The following is a 19,139-nucleotide window of genomic DNA, read 5'->3' as shown; positions in this document are numbered from 1 at the left end:
CAATTTGCCTAGTCGTCTGCCCACCCTCAGAATCCTGGAGTGGGCAGTGTGGCAAAGTAATTTCTGCTGTTCCTTGGCACCCTCATAAGGCTCACAGAGCACTTGCATTCTTTTAAGTTGACTCGCTGGTCGTCGTTTGGTTTTATTTCCCCGTGACAGTCTCGCCTGTTGTGTCCTGGGAGCTTGTTATGCAGACCGAGTCGAACCTCCCACTTCAGAGCCGTGATTACATGAGTGCACCACTATGCCCAGCTCGAACCTAGTTTTGCTGAATATAAAGCACATTCTGGGACTCCCGGGCTCGGGTCGTGGTTCTTATTTGGTGTATACTCATCATGATTTACTTTGCCAGTCACTTCGATTTATTTCCTTTAGGTCTTTGGTTTTTAATTTCTTGAAGGCAGAGAGATTGTTTCCCGAGTTGTTTTACTAACCATCTTCACACACTGGAAAGTCAAGTTAACGATGCTGCTTTTAGCACCGCAGGGTGGGTCTCACCTGTAGCACCACCTACTCAATGATGCCTAGTCTCAAGAACCCACAAGATCCTAATACTTTAAACGTGTGTCCTGGAACAAGGTGTAGTGATGTGTATCTAATTCCAGGACGCTGAGGCCAGCTTGAGCTGCCTTAAGGAGTTACAGGACATCAGGACTGTGGTGTGATCCTTTCTCAAAACTGAGGGGGAGGGGGCAACCTCGGCTACCAAGTCTCAATACCTGAGCTTTACCCATGGGTGAATAGAAGAAGAATCACTCCAAGTTGTCCTCTGACTTCTACATGCAGCCTATTAAACACTAATAAAAATGTGAGGGACAGAGAGGGTTCAGAGGACCTGGGTTTGGCTCTCATCACCCACATAATGGCTCAACCATCCTAAATCCGAGGCCCTTGTGACTTCTCCAGGTACCAGGTATGCCCATGGTACATACACATTACTCTTAAAGAAAAATAAAATTAAAAACGAAAAAAAAAACCCAGCAGTCTTGTGACTGTTGTCTGTCCCCACTTGCGGTGAAGAGAGTAAACCTGATCTAGTACTCTTTTTAGACCAGATGACCTCAAACACGGAGATCCACCTGCCTCTGCAATGCTGGGATTAAAGCCCTGGGACACCATGGCCACTCAGCCTTTAAACAAGATTTTTATTTTAAGTGTGGGGGTGGCCAGGAGTGCAGGTGCCTGTCGTGATTTGAAGCATCTGGATGGTGCTGAGTTACAGGCAGCATAAACTGTGATGTGGGTGTTGGGAACCAAACTCAGGTTCTCTGAAAGAGCAGTACACGCGATCAACTGCAAGCTGTCTCTCCAGCCTTCTAAAGGTAGTTTTTTCTTTCCCAAAGCTCAGGCATGCTTTTCCTGATGCTTTGGGTTCTTCACTCTTTCTACCATGTGGCTGCTCACAAGAGTTAGTCTTCTTCTCTTCAAAGAGTTGCCTGTCCTGCTGTTATCTCTCTCAAACTAATAAACTGTCCACAGCTTTAAAAAAGGGGAAAAAAAGAGCCAGCCAGTGGTGGTGCACACCTTTAATCCCAGCACTGGGGAGGCAGAGGCAGGAGGACTAGAGAGATAGCTCAGAGGTTAAGAGCACTGGCTGCTCTTCCAGAAGTCCTGAGTTCAATTCCCAGTACCCACATTTTGACTCACAGCCATTTTGTAATGAGATCTGGAGCCCTCCTCTGGCCTGCAATCATACATGCAGACAGAATACTGTATACACAATAAATCTTTTTTAAAAAAGTAAATGTGTTGTTTAGTAGACTAAAAGAGGGAGACAAAGCAAAAATGGGCCAGGTATTGGTGGCACACACCTTTAATCCCAACACTCGGGAGGCAGAGGCAGGCAGATCTCTGTGAGTTCGAGACCAGCCTGGTCTACAGATCGAGTTCCAGGACAGCCTCCAAAACAATAATACAGAGAAACCCTGTCTCAAAGAAGAAGAAGAAGAAGAAAAAAAAAAAAAAAAAGCAAAAATGGCTAATTGAGATACACATTGTCAACAAGGGAGTATTTTAATGTGACTTCTTTCCATGTCTGTTAGGTAAGGACTACCACTAAGTTATAACCCCAGCCCAAATGGCTATGAATTTTTTTTCAGACAAGGAATACTTTATTTACATAAATTTTCAGAGACACCATTGTACCCTTTCATAATCCTACTCTGATAAACTGGGGAGACATCAGCAGGAGCTTAAGGATATCTAAATTGGAAAACGGACATTGGAGTATCACTAATAAGCTGGACTCCAAAAACTCTGTCTAGAATTTTATTAGACTGCTTTTTTTCCCAATATACCTGTATTGGAAGATTGAGACAAAAAGGCACAAACTCACATTAAATCAACACGGTAATCTAGTCAGTTCTACAAAGTGTGGTTTGTAAAAGAAGCAGCACTAAGAACCACCCCAAGTAAGTGGGGGTGGGGGTGGGGCTGGAAAAGGAGAACTTGGACATACAATGCCCACAACACTGACCTCATCCTGTCCCTCCCCAATGCCTCTCCACAAGGAGACCAGAGGCCAGTAGGCCCTGTGCAGAGGCATTGTGGCTTTTAGTATTCTGTAGGACCCTGGGAGTCTAAGGGGAGCAGTCAGTCTGAAGGGGCATGACACACCCTCAGGGATTATCACCAGACTTGAGCCCTTCAAATGAGAGCCAGTTTGGGGGACATATAAGGAAAGGGGATACTTAAAAGCCAACACTTGCCCAGCAGCAACACCACCCACGGGGATGGGACAGACCAAGGACATCCCTCTTTTGTGTGTGTTTTTTTTTAACATGGGCAGGAGCCCTAAATCCAGACTAATCTCAGGAAATTCTAGTTCGTAACATTTGGATGCTTTCAAATGTGGGCAACAGGTGGGGAGGCAGGAGGAGCTAGAGCAAAGGCAGATGAGAGCAAGCCGGAACTGGAGCTGATGTGACTGATATGTGTGGATCTCAAAGAAGTGCTGAAGGAGACCAACATCTGACCTCACACCGCTGTGTCTGCTTAGAGTATGAGTCTCCCTCAAGATAACTCACATCTGGACTTCAACCTAGTGGATGAAGGAAAACCTTCCAGCACAAATATGATTGACAGGTAATACAGAGCTTGTAGGAGAACATATACTTTCCTCCATTAGGAATGCCTTTTCTCCAACTTTCCCATACTACTAGCAACTGAGATGCTAATCATCATCCAAGGGTTTGATCCTAAGCATTAGAGAACCATGGAACAGCCCCGAGTGTGTTTCTAAAGACTCCACAAGGCGAGGAGACTAATACAGAGGAGGTTTCTGTAACAGGACATCTCCTGGTCTCAAAAGAACCTCAATGAAGATGAGACCTAACCATTTTGAGGGGCCCAAATCTGTCCACCCTTGCTCCAGGAAGACCATAGGGAGGCATCCAATCAGAATCTTACAGGTGCAGTACTGTGAGACACTCCCTTATTGCACTTAGAAATGAGTAAGGCAAATAAACAGACAAAAACAAGGATCAATGACTCCATCCTACTTCTTCCTCCCTAACAACGACTTCGTCTCTCTCTAACAGACACCCAGGCTAGCATTAGCTGACTGACTAAACAAGGTTTGGGAAATGTCAGGTGACACATCAAGCTCACATTCTCCCACAGGAAGACATACTCAGTTTCTGCCAATTTAGAAAAATTAGCAAGTACTCAGTAGCTTCTACTCTCCCAGAGCCTGGACTTCTCCAGCCTACTGTGGTAAGAGTTGTAGGCTACAATCACCGCTTGCTTTTGATTGTCCAGCACAGAACTCAGCATGGGGCAGCATGGGCCAAGTTCTTGATCCGCAAATGCCTTTCCAGTGACTGGAAACAGGAAGGGACGTGTTTTGCTAGGGAAAAAAGCTTTTTGCATGCTTGTTTTGTGCAGCATGAAAAGACCAGGACTCTTGCATCCTAACCAGCCTCAAAGAGGAGGACAGGGACCTATGAAAGCACAGACACAGGATTATTGCTGAGTGGCAGCACCAGCCCAAAAGGGAAGAGGAGCATGGACATACAGAGCTCCTCAGGGTCTGATTGGTGTCTACAGGCCACACTGGACAACTCTCCAGGTGGGGAGTGAATGGGTTTCTTGTAGGTTCTGCAAAGAGATTCTGACAGAGTGGGCAACAGGAGGACTGAGAAGCCAAGATGTCTAAGAATATTAACCAGAGATACAATGACTCGAGTAGGGGTTATTTATTATTTGCTAAATTTCCTTAGACTGACTGGGCCTTGGGTACCTTCTTGGTGCTTAGAGCACTTGAACAAGAGATTACTAGGAGCAGAGGTCAGGGTTATGAAACCACATTCCTATTGTGTGGAACTGGGGGCAGGTATCTCTGTATTTTTAACTCCTCCTCTCTCCCCAAGTGAATACTTAACATTGTCAAAGATCTGCCCAGGAAACAAAATATCTCAGTTTATCCCAAGGCTGAAGTAAGTGAGCTTAAATAATCACATCACAAAAGGCAGCTCATTTGAAAGACTAAAAATGTCACTTGGAAATAAAGGGGGAGGGCATACAGAAATGGGTCAGGACACAATGGAGAGAGGGGTAAGCTGTAAATACAGCAGCTTACACCATGTATCTTAGAGGATCAGTCTCCCGCACACACAGGCTTTGTAATACCAGACGGTCTATTTGTTCACAATGTTAAAGGGCATCTAGAAATAGCTACAGTAAGGGATTGAAAGTTGCCTGAAGAATGAGCACAGAAAGGCTGCATCCAAAGACGGCCTGCCACTCAGGAGGGTGGAGCTGCTGGGCCTTCCTGTTGACCACTGTCTTGCAAAACTAGAAAAGAAATAGAAAACATTAAGGAAGCAACAAGGGAAAACAAGCACACAGTAAAATCATGATGAGTGGAGGAATTGCAGGAGGAAGGATGTCAATTGGTGGAGGCCCTGGGGAGAGAGGGTACTAAGGCCCTGGTTGTGACTGCATAACTGGCATCTACTTAACTCTCCCCGTCCATCTCCCAGAAGCTGCTTAAGAACATGGGTTAGGCTGGGGATAGATAGTGCCTGCCTGGAATGCACCCAGCCCAGGGTTTGATTCTCAATACTGGAAGAAAAAGAACCATGGAACAGCCAGAGTGCAGAAAGGCCCTAGGCTCAGTCTTTGATCAAATAATTTCCTTACAGTCTAAGTGGGGCAGAGCCAGGTGTTTCATTCTGTGCTTCAGAATGAGTTGAAGTATACACGCACATTGGAGAGGAGCCAGCATTGGGATGTAATGGAAGGACAGGCCTTGGGGAAGAATGACACATAAAACAAGGGACATTCCATCTTGGTCCTATGACTTGGTAAAAAGTCTTCTGCATCTGGAAGATGCTGCCCTTTTTGAAAACAGAGCTACTTAGTATATCAGTACCAGGAGGGTATCAAATGAGGATGAATACTATAAAGTAAATGCCAAAGCTGTCCAGACAGTTTTCCAAGGGAAGGGTAGGGAATGCCAGTGTTAGAGAGCTAGAGTCGATGCTGGCATGAGTACAGGAAGTGCTCCAGCATGACAGTGTGAACTTATGATGTGGGAAACAGTGATTAGTGGCAATGAACTGTGCTTCTACTGCACACCACCTCCACTTGTCAACACCCTGCCCATGTCCATCTGCATATGGGTGGTTATAAAATATGCCCAGAAAGCTAATAGCCATAATTCCTTCCCACAGACACCCAGGAGTTCAGTCTTTAACAGTCATCTCTATTCCTAGAGTGAAGGATGAGGAATGAAGTAGATTTTCTCATTTCACAGTGAGTTTCTGAGGCATTGAGGACTCCATGCACAGTGAAAATGAAATTCAGTACATACAGTGCAGAAAGGGGTGGGTAGCATTAGTCATCTGCTGTCATTCCTTTCACTGGGTCCTTTTGTCTCATCTAGAACAGAAAAAAGGGGAAAGAAAGTTTTTGTTGCTGATAGAACCCTACCATAAATGCACCCTTGACTTCTCAGTCCTGCCAACAGATGATACCACAAACCATTTGCATGTGTACACAAAGCAAAAATAAGAAGCCAGGTAATGGTGGCAAACGCCTTTAATCTCAGAGCTTGGGAGGCAGAGGCAGGGGGATCTCTGTGAGTTCAAGGCCAAACTGGTTTATGGAGCAAGTTCTAGGACAAGCAGAGCTGTTACACCTGTCTTGAAAAGCAAACAAACAAAAAGAATATTAGTCTGCATGAATAATACCGTAGCCATACCATGTGTAGTTCTGTCACAGGTCTAACCATCCACCACAACTTAAAATTTACTACGGCTAAGCCAGAACCTATTTTCTCTCTGCTTTTATTTATTTTCTTAATTTTTAATTTTTACTTGGTTTTATTTTTGAAGCTCAAGGACAATTTTAGTGGAGTTTAAGAAAAAACAAAACAAAACAAACAAAAAACACCATGGGTTATGTCAAGATCCTGGCATGCCAGGAGGAGATGGAGAGAAAACCATGCCTTCTAAGTTTAAGTACAAAATAGAAATAGACTGCTTATTTTTATTTTATGTGCATGAGTATTTTGCCTGCTTGTATGTATCTGGTGCCTATAGAGGCCAGAAGAGAGCATTGCATCTTGTTACAGAGGGTCCTAAACTGCCATGTGGGTGATGGGACTCAAACCTCAGTCCTCTGCAATAGCAACAAGTGCCAACCACTAAACCATCTCTCTGGCCCAGAGACTGCTTATTAAGAAAGGAAAAGGCACTCAAGAGTGAGAGTGGGCTAGTGAACTGAGGAAGTAGCCCCCAAAAAGCCTATTACTTTTTAAAATTAAAAGGTATGTGAGGGTGGGGAGTTGGGCATGTACATACCATGGTACACATGTAGAGGTCAGAGAACAACTTTCAGGAGTGGGTTTCTCCTTCCATTTTTATTGAGTTCCAGGTACTGATCTCAGATATCCTGCCTTTCTGTTTCTATTAAGACAACTGAGCTTCCTGAGAGAGTTGGCTTAGCAGTTAAGAGTACTTGTTCCTCTTGGCAAAGGACGTGGGTTCGACTTCCAGCAACTTGTAACATGGCAACTTATAACCCTAACTCTAGTCCTAGGGGACTTAGATTTCTCCTTTGGTTTCAATAGGTACCAGCTGTACTTGAGGTGCACATACATACATGCAGGCAAAACTCTCATACATATAAAATAATAAATCAATCTAAAAAAATCTTAAAAAAAGATGCAACTTCCTATCAAAGAATGTGGCCACTTCCCTTCCTGTCAAGGAACAAGGGGTGCTACTGAAATAACTCACTGTCTCATTGTTTTAGGCTTATAGTAAATGTCCTAAGAATGCTCATTTCCTGTTCCTTGAAGCCTATATAATGTGAAGGGTTTTGTTTTGCCTTGTTTTATTTACTTATTTATTTTCCAAGACAGGGTTTCTCTGGCTGTCCTGGAACTTGCTTTGTAGTCTAGGCTGGCCTTGAATTGACAAAGATCTACCCGCCTCTGTCCAGTGTTTTTATTTTTTTGAAACCTTCTGCATTTCCTGCTGCAGCTAAAGCCTTCATTCTCTGGGAGTGTTGAGGCCTCAGCTAGGGGCCTGATGCAGAATATGGGAGTAAGTTAAGCTCCAATGACTGGAACCCTTGCTCAGATTCAGCTGTCAATGTCATAGCAAGTGATGAGGGAGGCAGGATGAGCAGTCTCTTTACACAGTTGGAGCTCCCCATAATGACCTGACTGTTCCATAATGGAGCCCACTCCTGAAGTGAGAAAGCCCCTGACTAGGAAAGTACAAAGAAGCCCCTAACTGAAATACAGAGAGTCTAAGAACAAAAGAACTCATTTAGGTAACACAAAGAAACCTCAAGAAGCTGGGTGGTGGTGGAGCACGCCTTTAATCCCAGCACTTGGGAGGCAGAGGCTGGGCTGGACCGATAGCCTCCAAAACAATACAGAGAAACCCTGTCTTGTTTAAAAAAAAAAAAAAGAAAGAAAGAAACCTCAAGAAACAATTTTTAAGTGATAATTGTAGAAAAGGAAAATAATATAGAAAGAGGGGCCAGGTAGATTGTTCATGTAAGCATGAGTACCTGAACTTGAATCCCCAGAACCTGTGTAAAGCCAAATGCAGTAGGCACAAGATTATAATCTCCCAGCTCCCAGGCCACTCCCCAGGTACTCAAGGACCATGCTGGCAATATGCAATGAAAAAAAAAAAATGTGACCCTGGCTCAAACAAAGTAGAAGGTGAGAACCCATACTCCAGGCTGTCCACTGCCTCCACATGGACTATGACATATGTACAAATATTTTCACAACAAAATAAAATAAAGGAATGCCAAGGATGATAGTTCATACTTGTGATCCTAGGGCTTGGGAGATAGAGGCTGGAAAAATCAGGAGTTCAAGGTTATCCTCAAGTACTTACTGAGTTTCCAGCCAGCCTGGGCTACAGAGTAAGACCACATCTCAAAATTAATCAATCTGTGACCTCAAGGTCAGCCTGCTCTAGCTCTACATAGGAGTTCCAAGCCAGCCTGGGCTATAATAGTAAGACATTGTCTCCAAAAGTAAAGAAAAAAAAGGTTAGAGTAGACTGTGGAGTTTATTTGGGAAAGACAGTGATAAACTCATAAGCACTAAATAATGAATGAGTCAACCAAAATTCATGATGCAGAAGAGAACTACTAAAGAAACTAGTGGGGGAGGCAGGCGGATTTCTGTGAGTTCGAGGCCAGCCTGGTCTACAAGAGCTAGTTCCAGAACAGCCTCCAAAGCCACAGAGAAACCCTGTCTCGAAAAACCAAAAAAAAAAAACCAAAAAAAAAAAAAAAAAACTAGCGGGGGCCTACAAGATGGTTCAGCAGGCAAAGGCTTCAGCTATCAAGCCTGAAAGCCCAAGTTCAAACCCTAGAAGCCACCCACCCACATGCTAAAAGGAGAGAACTGACTGCCCAAAGTAGTCTTCTGACCTCCCCACAAGTTTCACAGCATGTATGAACTTACATAAATAAATACAATAAATAAAATGTTTAAAAAAATCAGTCTTTAAAAATTAAAAACAAATAAATTTGAGAAGTTATAACTATAAACAAATAATTTAAAAATGCAGAAGTATGGTGGTGATTCACACCTTTAATCCCAGCACTGGGAGGCAGAGGCAGGCGGATCTCTGTGAGTTCCAGGTCAGCCTGTTCTACAGAGTGAGTTCCAGGACAGCCTCTAAAACAATACAGAGAAATCCTGTCTCGAAAAACCAAAAAAACAAAAACAAAAAACAAAAACCAAAAAACCCCCCACAATTCTTGTAAAAGTTTTGTGTACATGGTATTGGAAATCAAACCCAGCCTCGTGACTGCTAGACAAGTGCTTTTCCAGCAAGCCATATCACAGCCCAACAAATAAATTTTTAAATGAGAGAAAAGCTAGGGCTTGAATTAGCACATTATACAGTTGCTAGAGGTTAAAACATGTTCCACAATGACACAGAGTTGGGTCTTACTCTTCCATTACAAGTTAATTTTAAAATTCTAATTCCAAAGAGGTTGCTTGCACCCACACTTCCCCTGGAAAGCAGTGAGCATCTCAGCTAATGGCACAACCCTCTATAGAATGGAGGGACATTGTAAGCAGGAGTGGGCACATGTTAAAAACAAAGTCCTCACTCTGGGGACTACCAAGCTTGAGGTGTGAGGAAGAGATCCCTAAGATCACCTGCAGACTTCTTCCAATAATTAGAGCACAGCTCTTATTTATTTATTTGCTTGTGTATTTGCTTATTTATTTATTGGTGCTGTGGATTAAATCCCAAACCTTACCCATGTTAATAGCTCCAAAGAACATACAAAGAATAGTAAATGTTTCCCCAAAACCAATTACTTTATCCTGACCATTGCTAGGCAGGGATGACTGAACATTAACTGTCAAATCCCAGTTAAAATCTTTCTGCTGCCCCATTTGCTAGCTTTTTTATTGCTGTTGTTCTGGTCATGACTAGGGTGACCAAAAGATTCAAGTCTCTCTCTCATTCAGAGAATCAGCAAAGTCACTCAGGCCTATAACTTCCTGAGGACTCCTACCTAAGAAGCAGGGACTGTGCCCCAAATCCCACAACTTGCCTCTTATATGTAGCTGAATGAATAACCAGAGCATTCACCTTCAGCAGGAACCAACTTGCACAACACTTATCAGTGAGTCAGCCCAGGAAGAATGTCATCCAAGAAGGTAAAAACAGTTCCCTGCCTGGGAGGCTCTACAAGAAAGGAGGGCTTCCCGGCTCAGCTTCAACCCCAGGCCAGCACTGGGAGATCCTGGGATGTGTCCCGTGCACCAAGGCACCAGAGCCAGGCTCTCAACTGAGACCAGGCAAGAGAGCTGGGTGAGGCCGCTGGACAGTGCATGCCCTGCTGGACATTCAGCCAATCCAAGAGCAAAGGATGCAGTCACTAAGAAATAGGAGCTGCCTGCCTGCCTGCCTGCCTTAAGAGGGCACATGTGGCCGAGCCAGACAGCAATGGGCTTTTACTCTGTCACCCGCAGGTCACAGCATAGCAGTGCTTAGTGCTTAGGTCTCAGAGCCTCCCCTGCCTCAGCTGATGATGTCCTTCTCACACTGCAGGATAGCGTATGCACAAGTGCAGAAACCAATGCCTGCCTGGTGGTTTTCACCAAGCATCTCCTCTAAGTGGATCTCTCAGGGAAGCTTCCTTAAAAGAGGCAAGAGTGCTGGGTCTTCAGGCTCCCGGAGAGCACACTGCCCTCCTCCTGGGATCCATGCCAAACTAAAAAACAAAACACCTAAACAAAAGTCAAAAAACAAAAACATCCTCCAAGCTGCAAAAAGAGCTCACAACCACCCAGAGCAGTGGGCTTCTGCATGTGGTGCGGCTGCTCTCGCTAGGTAACGTGGGTGCTGTTGGCAGAGCAGCCTAGCCTGCCCGGACCCAGGGTCACCTCAAGTTCCCAGCCCAGCACCATCCCCCACACTGAAGAATCACTGCAGCGGCTGTATTACTCACTGGCATCAGACAGACTACCATATTTGTCTCTGTGGCTGTGCCAAGACCTCAGCCTCACTGTATTTGCGAGCACAGGCTGTTCTTATAGTTGCCATACTGCCTGGCAGTAAGCTTATCCACAAGAGACCTGGACTTGTTCTCCGAACAACAGCGTGATGAGGATGGTACCCTTAGATGTGTCCAAACACCAATCTCCTTTTTTTTTTTTTGTATTTACGAGACAGGGTTTCTCTGTATTGTTTTGGTGGACTGTATTGTTTTGGAGGCTGTCGGTACAGCCTGGCCTCGAACTCACAGAGATCCGCCTGCCTCTGCCTTCCGAGTGCTGGGATTAAAGGCATGCGCCACCACCGCCCGGCTAACACCAATCTCCTTAACAGTCACCCTTCTGAGTCCCCTGCATCCCACTCACCTCATCCAGCTGTCTCTTTGTCTCCTCTTCCATCCTCCGAATGTCATCCATAGTCAGATCAACCCATTTATCAAGCCAACAGAACAGCTGCCTGTGAAAGTTTGTAAACAGACGCTTCTCTTGCTGTAAAAGGAGGGAAGTGAGTCAAAACCCAAAAGGTGAAAGCTCCTGCTCAGTCCCCCCAGGGCATCCACTAACACCTATAGTTTAATGGGGTAAAGGGTAGGAGTGATGGCCGGCTGCCTTATCTGGATCAGACACAGGTCAGTGACGTTTGCCTTCCTGTTTCTGGCAGGTAAGTGTTGCAATAAGGATGGCTGTCCAAATGCTGTCAAGACAGGCAGTTCGTGGATCTGGTCAAGCCGAGGATCCTAACAACAGCTGCATTTCCTACTGTCTCTGGTGCCTAACACCACTAGCCAGCATATGAGAAATGGTTCAAAAGTGTGATCCTAACATATGTGAGAATCAGAAGGCTTAGGACACTGTGCCTCTTGCCTTTTGGCTTCAAGAAAAAGGAGATGAGTTTTATTTATACTTCAACCACAGCAAATCCTTTCCTGTTTCCTTCTTTCTCCTCAGTTTCTTTCCTTGTCACGTGCGGATGGACAGCATTAAACTGTAGGACAGTATGTGCAAGGGATAGCAAAGCAAACCAAAGATCCAACGCCAGCAACAGAGGAAACAGGTCACTGTTACTGAGCCAAACTGCTCTACCCAACACAGAGACACAGACACACGAAGACCCCATCCTGCATACTTACCTTATGTATAAAGTTTTCCACTTTGTTCTGCAAGCCCCACCACTTGAACTTGACAGTAACCAGTTTGTATGCACACATATATGGGCAGTCTTTCTGATTTACAAGTTCTTGCTGCATTAGAAAAATACCCAGAGGCAGGCTGGTAACTAGAAAGAAAGGCCCCAGGCTGTCCGAACCCCACTCACACCCTCCTCCATGAGGAGAGACCCACCCACAGCATGCCTGGCCCCCTGGTGGTAAGGCTCGGAACTGTACCTTCCAATTTGGGCCCAAAGGTCCTCGTCCTGTTTTGGCAGATTTAAATTTTGCTGGGTCTTCTTCTGCCTTGTAATCCTGAAAATAGTGGAAATAGGGTTGGAAGAGAGAATGTGAGGGGAGGGGAAACGGAGGATGAGGATGAAGAAAGAGCAAATTTTTCATTAGAGAGCATTTCATACCAGTTTTTTTGGTTTGTCTGCTTTGAGACAGGGTCTATGCATCCCTGGCTGGCCTGCACCAATGAATTAGACCAAGCTGACTTCGAACACAGACATCCACCTGCTTCTGCTATCATGCCCAGATTTAGCAGTTCTTGAAGTTGCTGGTATACTTCAAGTAAGGGAAAATGTTATAAACAAGATATAGAATTGTGTTGTGGATAGTTTTAACCTAACTTGACCAAGCTAAAATCATCTGAGAAGAGGGGATCTCAATTAAGAAAATGCTTCCAAGCCTAGTGGTGGTGGCACAAGCCTTTAATCCCAGCACTTGGGAGACAAAGGCAAGCAGATCTTTGTGAGTTCAAGGCAATGTAGTCTACAGAGAGAGTTCCAGGGTAGTCAAGGGTACACAGAAAAACTGTGTCCAAAAAAAAAAAAAAAAAAAGAGAGAGAGAGAGAAAAAGAAAATATAAGCAAACCTATAGGGCATTTTCTTGATTAGTGACTGATGGGGGAGGGTCCAGCCCATGGTAGGTGGTGCTACCCCTGGGATGGGGGTTCTGGGCTCTACAAGAAAACAGGCTGGCGGGGTGTTGGTGGTGCAGGCCTTTAATCCCAGCACTCAGGAGGCAGAGGCAGGTGAATCCCTGCGAGTTCCAGCTCCAAAACAATACAGAGAAACCCTGCCTCAAAAAAACCAAAAAAAAAAAAAAAAAGAAAAGAAAACAGGCTGAGCAAGCCACGAGGAACAAGCCAGTAAGCAGCTCCCTCCCCTCCATGGCCTCTGCTCAGCTCCTGACTCCAGGTTCGGGCTCTGTTTGAGTTCCTGTCCCAATTTCCTTTGATGACGAAGAGAGATGTGGAAGCATAAACCAAATAGACCCTTTCCTCTCCACGTTGCTTTGATTATGGTATTTCATCACAGCAATACTAACCCTAACTAAGACAGACTGTTTATATTTGCTTCAAAGTTGAGGCCTGTGGGCGGATCTCTGTGAGTTCGAGGTCTACAGAGTGAGTTCCAGGACAGCCTCCAAAGCCACAGAGAAACCTTGTCTCGAAAAACAAAAACAAAACAAAAACAAAAACAAAAAAAAGTTGAGGCCTGTGGGATGTTCTCTGCCAGGTTTGTTTGCAACTTTATCAGTACCAAAGTGTCAACAGACTGACTGATCAAGTACAGTGTTTAAATGTTCAAGTTAGAGACTGTTCGACTTAAGCGACCATCTAAATCACTAGAGAAGACTTTCAAACTACAGATTTCTGAGCCATACTACCCAATCCCAGTGATTTAGAACATCTTCAGTTGAGGACAACATGAATTTTCCTTTTTAAAATTTATCAGCTGGGCAGTGTAGGCACATGCCTGTGATCCCAGTTCTCAGGAGACAGAATTCCAGGACAGCTCAGGCTGTTACACAGAAAAACCATCTTGGAAAAAAATTTTTTTACTTGAGATTGGAGAAGGGTGTTTGATCCTTTGGAGCTCTGCAAGAGCAACAGGCACATTTAATCTCTGAGCTATATCTCTATCCTTTTACTTCTTAAATTCTTATTCATTTGTTTGTTTATTTTATGTGCATTGGTGTTTTGCTATGGATGTCTGGTCCCCTGGAATGGAGTTACAGACAGTTGTGAGCTGTTGTGTGGATGCCAGGTACTGAACCTGGATCCTCTAGAAGAGGAGTTAGTGCTCTTAACTGCTGAGCCATTTCTCCAGCCCTTAAATTCTTTTTACATTTACTTATTTGTGAATGTATGTACATGTATGTGTCTCTGTGTACACGTGTGTCTGATCCTGCACTCACACACACTGGCAGCTCACGTGTGGAGGGCAGAGGACAGCTTCAAGAGATGGTATGGTTCTTCCTCTTACTATGTGGGTTCCAGAGACCAAACTCAGGTCCTCAGGCTCAGCAAATTCGCCTGCTAAGCCATCTTGACAGCCTTTTATATTGTAGCACAGGATGATCTTGAATTTGTGGCAATCTTCCTGCCCTAGCCTTCTAAGCACTGGGATTAGCAGCATGAGTCACCATACCTGGTGATCTTTCTTTTTTAAACATTTCAGGTAGCTGGACACAGTGGCAAGTGTCTGTAATTCCAGCACCTAGGATATGGGGGTGGGAGGATGAGAAGTTCAAGGCCATCCTTGGCTATATAGCTAACTCAAAGCACACCATAACTACACTGAGATAATGTTTCCAACAAATAAGTAAATGAGTAAATCTGTTCAGATGATTCGAAACATAGTCAGGGTTGAGGACAATTAGTCATCATTCTTAACATTTCCTAGCTTGATCTCCTGGTTTGTTTTAATAAAAATCATTTTTTTGTTTTTGTTTTTTGGGACAGGGTTTCTCTGTGTAATAGCCCAGGCTGTCCTGGAACTTATTTTGCAGACCAGGGTGACCTCGAACTCAAGAGGTCCCCCTGCCTCTGCCTTCCCAGTGCTGGGATTAAAGGCATGCACCACCACACCTGGTTAAAATCAATACTGATGTTGACACTCCTTCAAGAAGCCCACACCTAGCCTGGCGTTGGTGGCAAATGCCTTTAATCCCAGCACTGGGAGGCAGAGGCAGGCGGATCTCTGTGAGTTTGAGGCCATCCTGGTCTACAGAGCAAGTTCCAGGACAGCCTCCAAAACAATACAGAGAAACCCTGTCTCAAAAAAACAAAACAAAGGCCCACATCTTTTTACTTAGGCGTGTACTTTCTTCTCAAGTGCCTATCTTTCTCTTAGTCCCAGCAGTTAAAATCTATACTAAAATCTCTTTTAATAACTTTAACTCTGCTTCATAAAATAACAGTTTTAAAAAGTGATAAGATGGGAGTAGCAGGTAAAGGCGCTTGCTGGTGGCCAAATCTAACCGACTAAGTTTCATTGTAGGATCACTCAGGAGAAGCAGAAGTTGGCCTCTGACTCCACATGCCTACTGTGGATAATCCTTAATACACACAAAAAGTAAGTAAACAAGTAAATGATCAAAAGTAAATTTAAAAATAAAAAGTAATTACTGGAAGTATCCAATGTTTAGGATGTATCCTCTTATGTATTACTAGGCAGGCTTCATTTACTAGTATCTTCCCATCTATCTATCCATTCATCTATCTAGTTTGGATTTGTTCATTTATTTGTTTTTTCCAGACAGTGTTTCTCTGTGTGGCTCTAGCTGTCCTGGAACTCACTCTGTAGACCAGGATGGCTTCCAACTGAGGTAGATGCACCTGTCTCTACCTCCTGAGGGCTGGGATTAAAGGTGGGCCCTCCACCCTCCATCCCCACCTGGCCTTAGTTTTGGATTTTGAGAGGCAGGAACCAATGTAACCCAGGCAGGCCTCAAACTCAGCTGAGGATGATCTTGAGCTACTGAACTTCCTTCTGCCCCTTCCCAAGTCATGAATGGGAGCTGTAGACATGCACCCACCAACCTAGCATTCTTACCTATTTTTTTATTTTATTTTTAAATGTATGAATATTTGCCTGCATGGATGTATGTGTACCATGTATGTGGCCTATTGTCCACGGAGATCCCACCACCTCACATTGGAGCTACTGTAAGTCACCACATGGATGCTGGGAACAAGTGTGTTAACCACTGAGCCAACTCTCCAGCCCCTTTATCTATTTTTAAATGGAAATTGATTTTTAATATATACATACATACACATATATATTTATGACAGGGTCTCTCTATGGAGCCATTATTGTTCTAAAACTGTATACACAGACTATGCTGCCCTTATATTTTTATAGGTCCACCTGGGATTAAAGGCATGCAAATACCACATTCAGCTGAAATGAATTTTCTTCCAAGACAGGGTTTCTCTGTGTAGTTTTTGGAGGCTGTCCTGGAACTTACTCTGTAGACCAGGCTGGCCTTGAACTCACAGAGATCCACCTGCCTCTGACTTCTGAGTGCTGGGGTTAAAGGTGTGGGCCACCAACGCCCAACTTTTTGTTTTTTCTTTTTTTGAGACAGGGCCTCTTTATATAGTCCTGGTTGTCCTATAACTAGACTGGCCCCAAACTCATAGAGATCCACCTTTTTCTACCTCCCAAGTGTTGGGATAAAAGGCCTGCAACACCATACCTGATCAGCATTATTGTTTTTGTGATATTCCCTATACTCCCACAATAGTGATGAGATGTTACTCAAAGAACCAAAGTTCTTATTATTCTAATATTTGTGAAATACATTCACATATTCAGTTTGAGAACTCACCTGATCGTGTATTCACTTTGCTGTGTATATTGTATTTCAATAAAAAGGGTTGTTTTACAGGGAGTTCATGGACACCAGACTGATAGCTGGGAAACCAGCATAGGACCGATCCAGACCCCCTGAGCGTGGGTGTCAGTGAGGAGGCCTCAGCAATCTATGGAGCCTCTGGTAGTAGATCAGTATTTATCCCTAGCACACAAGTGGATTTTGGGAGCCCTTTCCACATAGAGGGATACTCTCTCAGCCTAGATATACAGGGGAGAGCATAGGCCCTGCTCCAAAGGACATGACAGACTTTGAAGATTCCTCATGGAAGGCCTCACCCTCCCTGGGGAGCAAAAAGGGGATGGGATAGAAGGTTAGTGGGGGAAAGGGGAGGAGGGGAGGGAGAGGGAACTGGGATTAACATGTACAACACGTTTGTTTCTAATTTAAATTAAAAAAATAGAGGAAAAAAAAGGTTGTTTTATTTTTTGAAAGTCTCACTATAAGCCCAAGCTGCCCTGGGACACCTAATCATCTCGCTTCAGCTTCTGAGTAATACGATTCTAGGCATGTGCCACCACACTGAGTATACACCAATGAAAACATCTCAGTCACGGCTGGAAAGATGGCTCAGTGGACAGAAGCTCTTGCCCAGCAAGCCTGATGACTTGAGCCTGATCCCTAAAACTCACAGTGGAAGAAAACAACTCAAATAGCTCTTCTCTGACATCACATGTGTATTTTAGAGAGATAAAATAATAATAAGTAAAATTAAGGTCCCGCATGTAAAAGTATTGCTGCATAAACCTGATGCTCTGAATTTGAGTCTATACAAAGAAAAGGACTGATTCCATCTAGTTCTCTAACTCCCTTATCATGGGTGTGTATGCACCCGAGTGTTTGTGATTGTGTGCATGGGACGGTCAGGAGACAACTTGAAGATGTCAGTATACAGAGAAACCCTGTCTTATAAAAACAAAAAAAGAAAAAAAAAAAGATGTCAGTACTTTCCCTCTACCACGTGGGTAGAAGATATCCAGCTCGGGTTGTTGGCTTGGTGGCAAGTAACTTTAATCACTGAGCCAAGAAACAAAGAGTGAGTGAGTGAGTGAGTGAGTGAGTGAGTGAGTGCGTGAGAGAGAGAGAGAGAGAGAGAGAGAGAGAGAGAGAGAGAGAGAGAGAGAGAGAGAGAGAGAGAGAGAGAGAGAGAGAGAGAGAGAGAGAGAGAGAGAATTTACCTACAGGCATGTATGTGTGTACCATGGGCATACAGTGCCCATAGCAGCCAAACCCAGGTCCTCTGCAAGAGCAGTAAGTGCTCTTAAGTCCTGAGCCATCTCTCCAGCTCAGAGAACTCTTAGCACTGACTTTAGAAATAGCCAGGACAGGAAACTTAGTGAGACCCAATGTTAGCTGGGTATTGGTGGTGCTCACCTTTAATACCAGCCACACAGCCGGGCAGTGGTGGTGCACGCCTTTAATCCCAGCACTCGGGAGGCAGAGGCAGGTGGATCTCTGAGTTCGAAGCCAGGCTGGACCGACAGCTTCCAAAACAATACAGAGAAACCCTGTCTCGAAAAACCAAAAAAAAAAAAAAAAAAAAAAACCAGCCACACAGGAGAGGCAGACATAGCTCTATGAATTTAATTTAACGTCAGGCTGGTCTACATAATGAGCTCCAGGATACTCAGGACTACACAGAGAAACCCTGCCTCAACAAACTAAAAACAAACAAACAAACAAACAAGCCTTGGGAGGTGTGGTGGTGCACAACTTTAATCTCAGCACTTGGGAGGAAGAAGCAGATTAATCTTTGCATTCCAGGCCTGCCAAGACAACACAGTGAGACCCTATCTCAAAAAGGAAAACAAAAACACAAACAAAAAAAGAGGGCTGGGGACATCATTGAGTGGCAGAGTGTTTCTCTAGCATGTGGGGGGCCCTGGGCTCAACCAGTAGTACCATAAAAACAGCAACAACAATAAAACAAATGATGCACACAGAGAGAAATTCCTTGTCCACCAAGCTGGGTAAGATTCCCTGTTCTCTTTAACATTTACAAGTCATGCGGGGGAGGAGGAAAGGGAAAGGGAGCTGGGATTGACATGTGAAACAAGCTTGTTTCTAACTTAAAAAAAAAAAAAAGAAAACAAAAACAAAAAAACAAAAACATTTCCAGTCACTTCTGCATCCCTAAGTCTTCTAAGGAGGCCCTACCTTGCTAAGTACTTGGCTTCGATCAGCAATGTCTATATATACAGCTTCCACATGTTTCCATGTCTCAGGCTCCAGTTTATGCACCTGGAAGAAAGCAGGAGACCACTCATTATGCATGTGCAGTTCTGCTAGTGACAAGCATCCTTTACCTGAAACA

At 44.2% G+C, this 19,139-nt stretch overlaps 1 protein-coding gene across 2 annotated transcripts in view; it reads right to left on the bottom strand.

Annotated features, from left to right (window-relative positions):
* Positions 1–2,254: 2,254 nt before the first annotated feature.
* The window catches only part of Pitpna (phosphatidylinositol transfer protein alpha), a 41,072-nt gene continuing 24,187 nt past the window's right edge, over positions 2,255–19,139 (bottom strand). The window contains exons 7-12 of one of the 2 annotated variants that reach the window (XM_005067394.4): positions 18,983–19,066; positions 12,388–12,465; positions 12,133–12,243; positions 11,369–11,491; positions 5,816–5,883; positions 2,255–4,794 (exon numbers count right to left, since the gene is read on the bottom strand). In XM_005067394.4, the coding sequence (XP_005067451.1) occupies positions 5,839–5,883; positions 11,369–11,491; positions 12,133–12,243; positions 12,388–12,465; positions 18,983–19,066 (441 nt within the window). In that variant the 3' untranslated portion in view covers positions 2,255–4,794; positions 5,816–5,838. The remainder of the gene's footprint in view (positions 4,795–5,815; positions 5,884–11,368; positions 11,492–12,132; positions 12,244–12,387; positions 12,466–18,982; positions 19,067–19,139) is intronic. The other variant, XM_040749158.1, reaches the window with a different exon arrangement.

Source organism: Mesocricetus auratus, unplaced genomic scaffold, assembly GCF_017639785.1.
Source record: "Mesocricetus auratus isolate SY011 unplaced genomic scaffold, BCM_Maur_2.0 Super-Scaffold_100007, whole genome shotgun sequence".
In the NCBI taxonomy this organism is placed as follows: Eukaryota; Metazoa; Chordata; class Mammalia; order Rodentia; family Cricetidae; genus Mesocricetus; species Mesocricetus auratus.
This window is presented reverse-complemented; position numbering and strand designations above follow the sequence as displayed.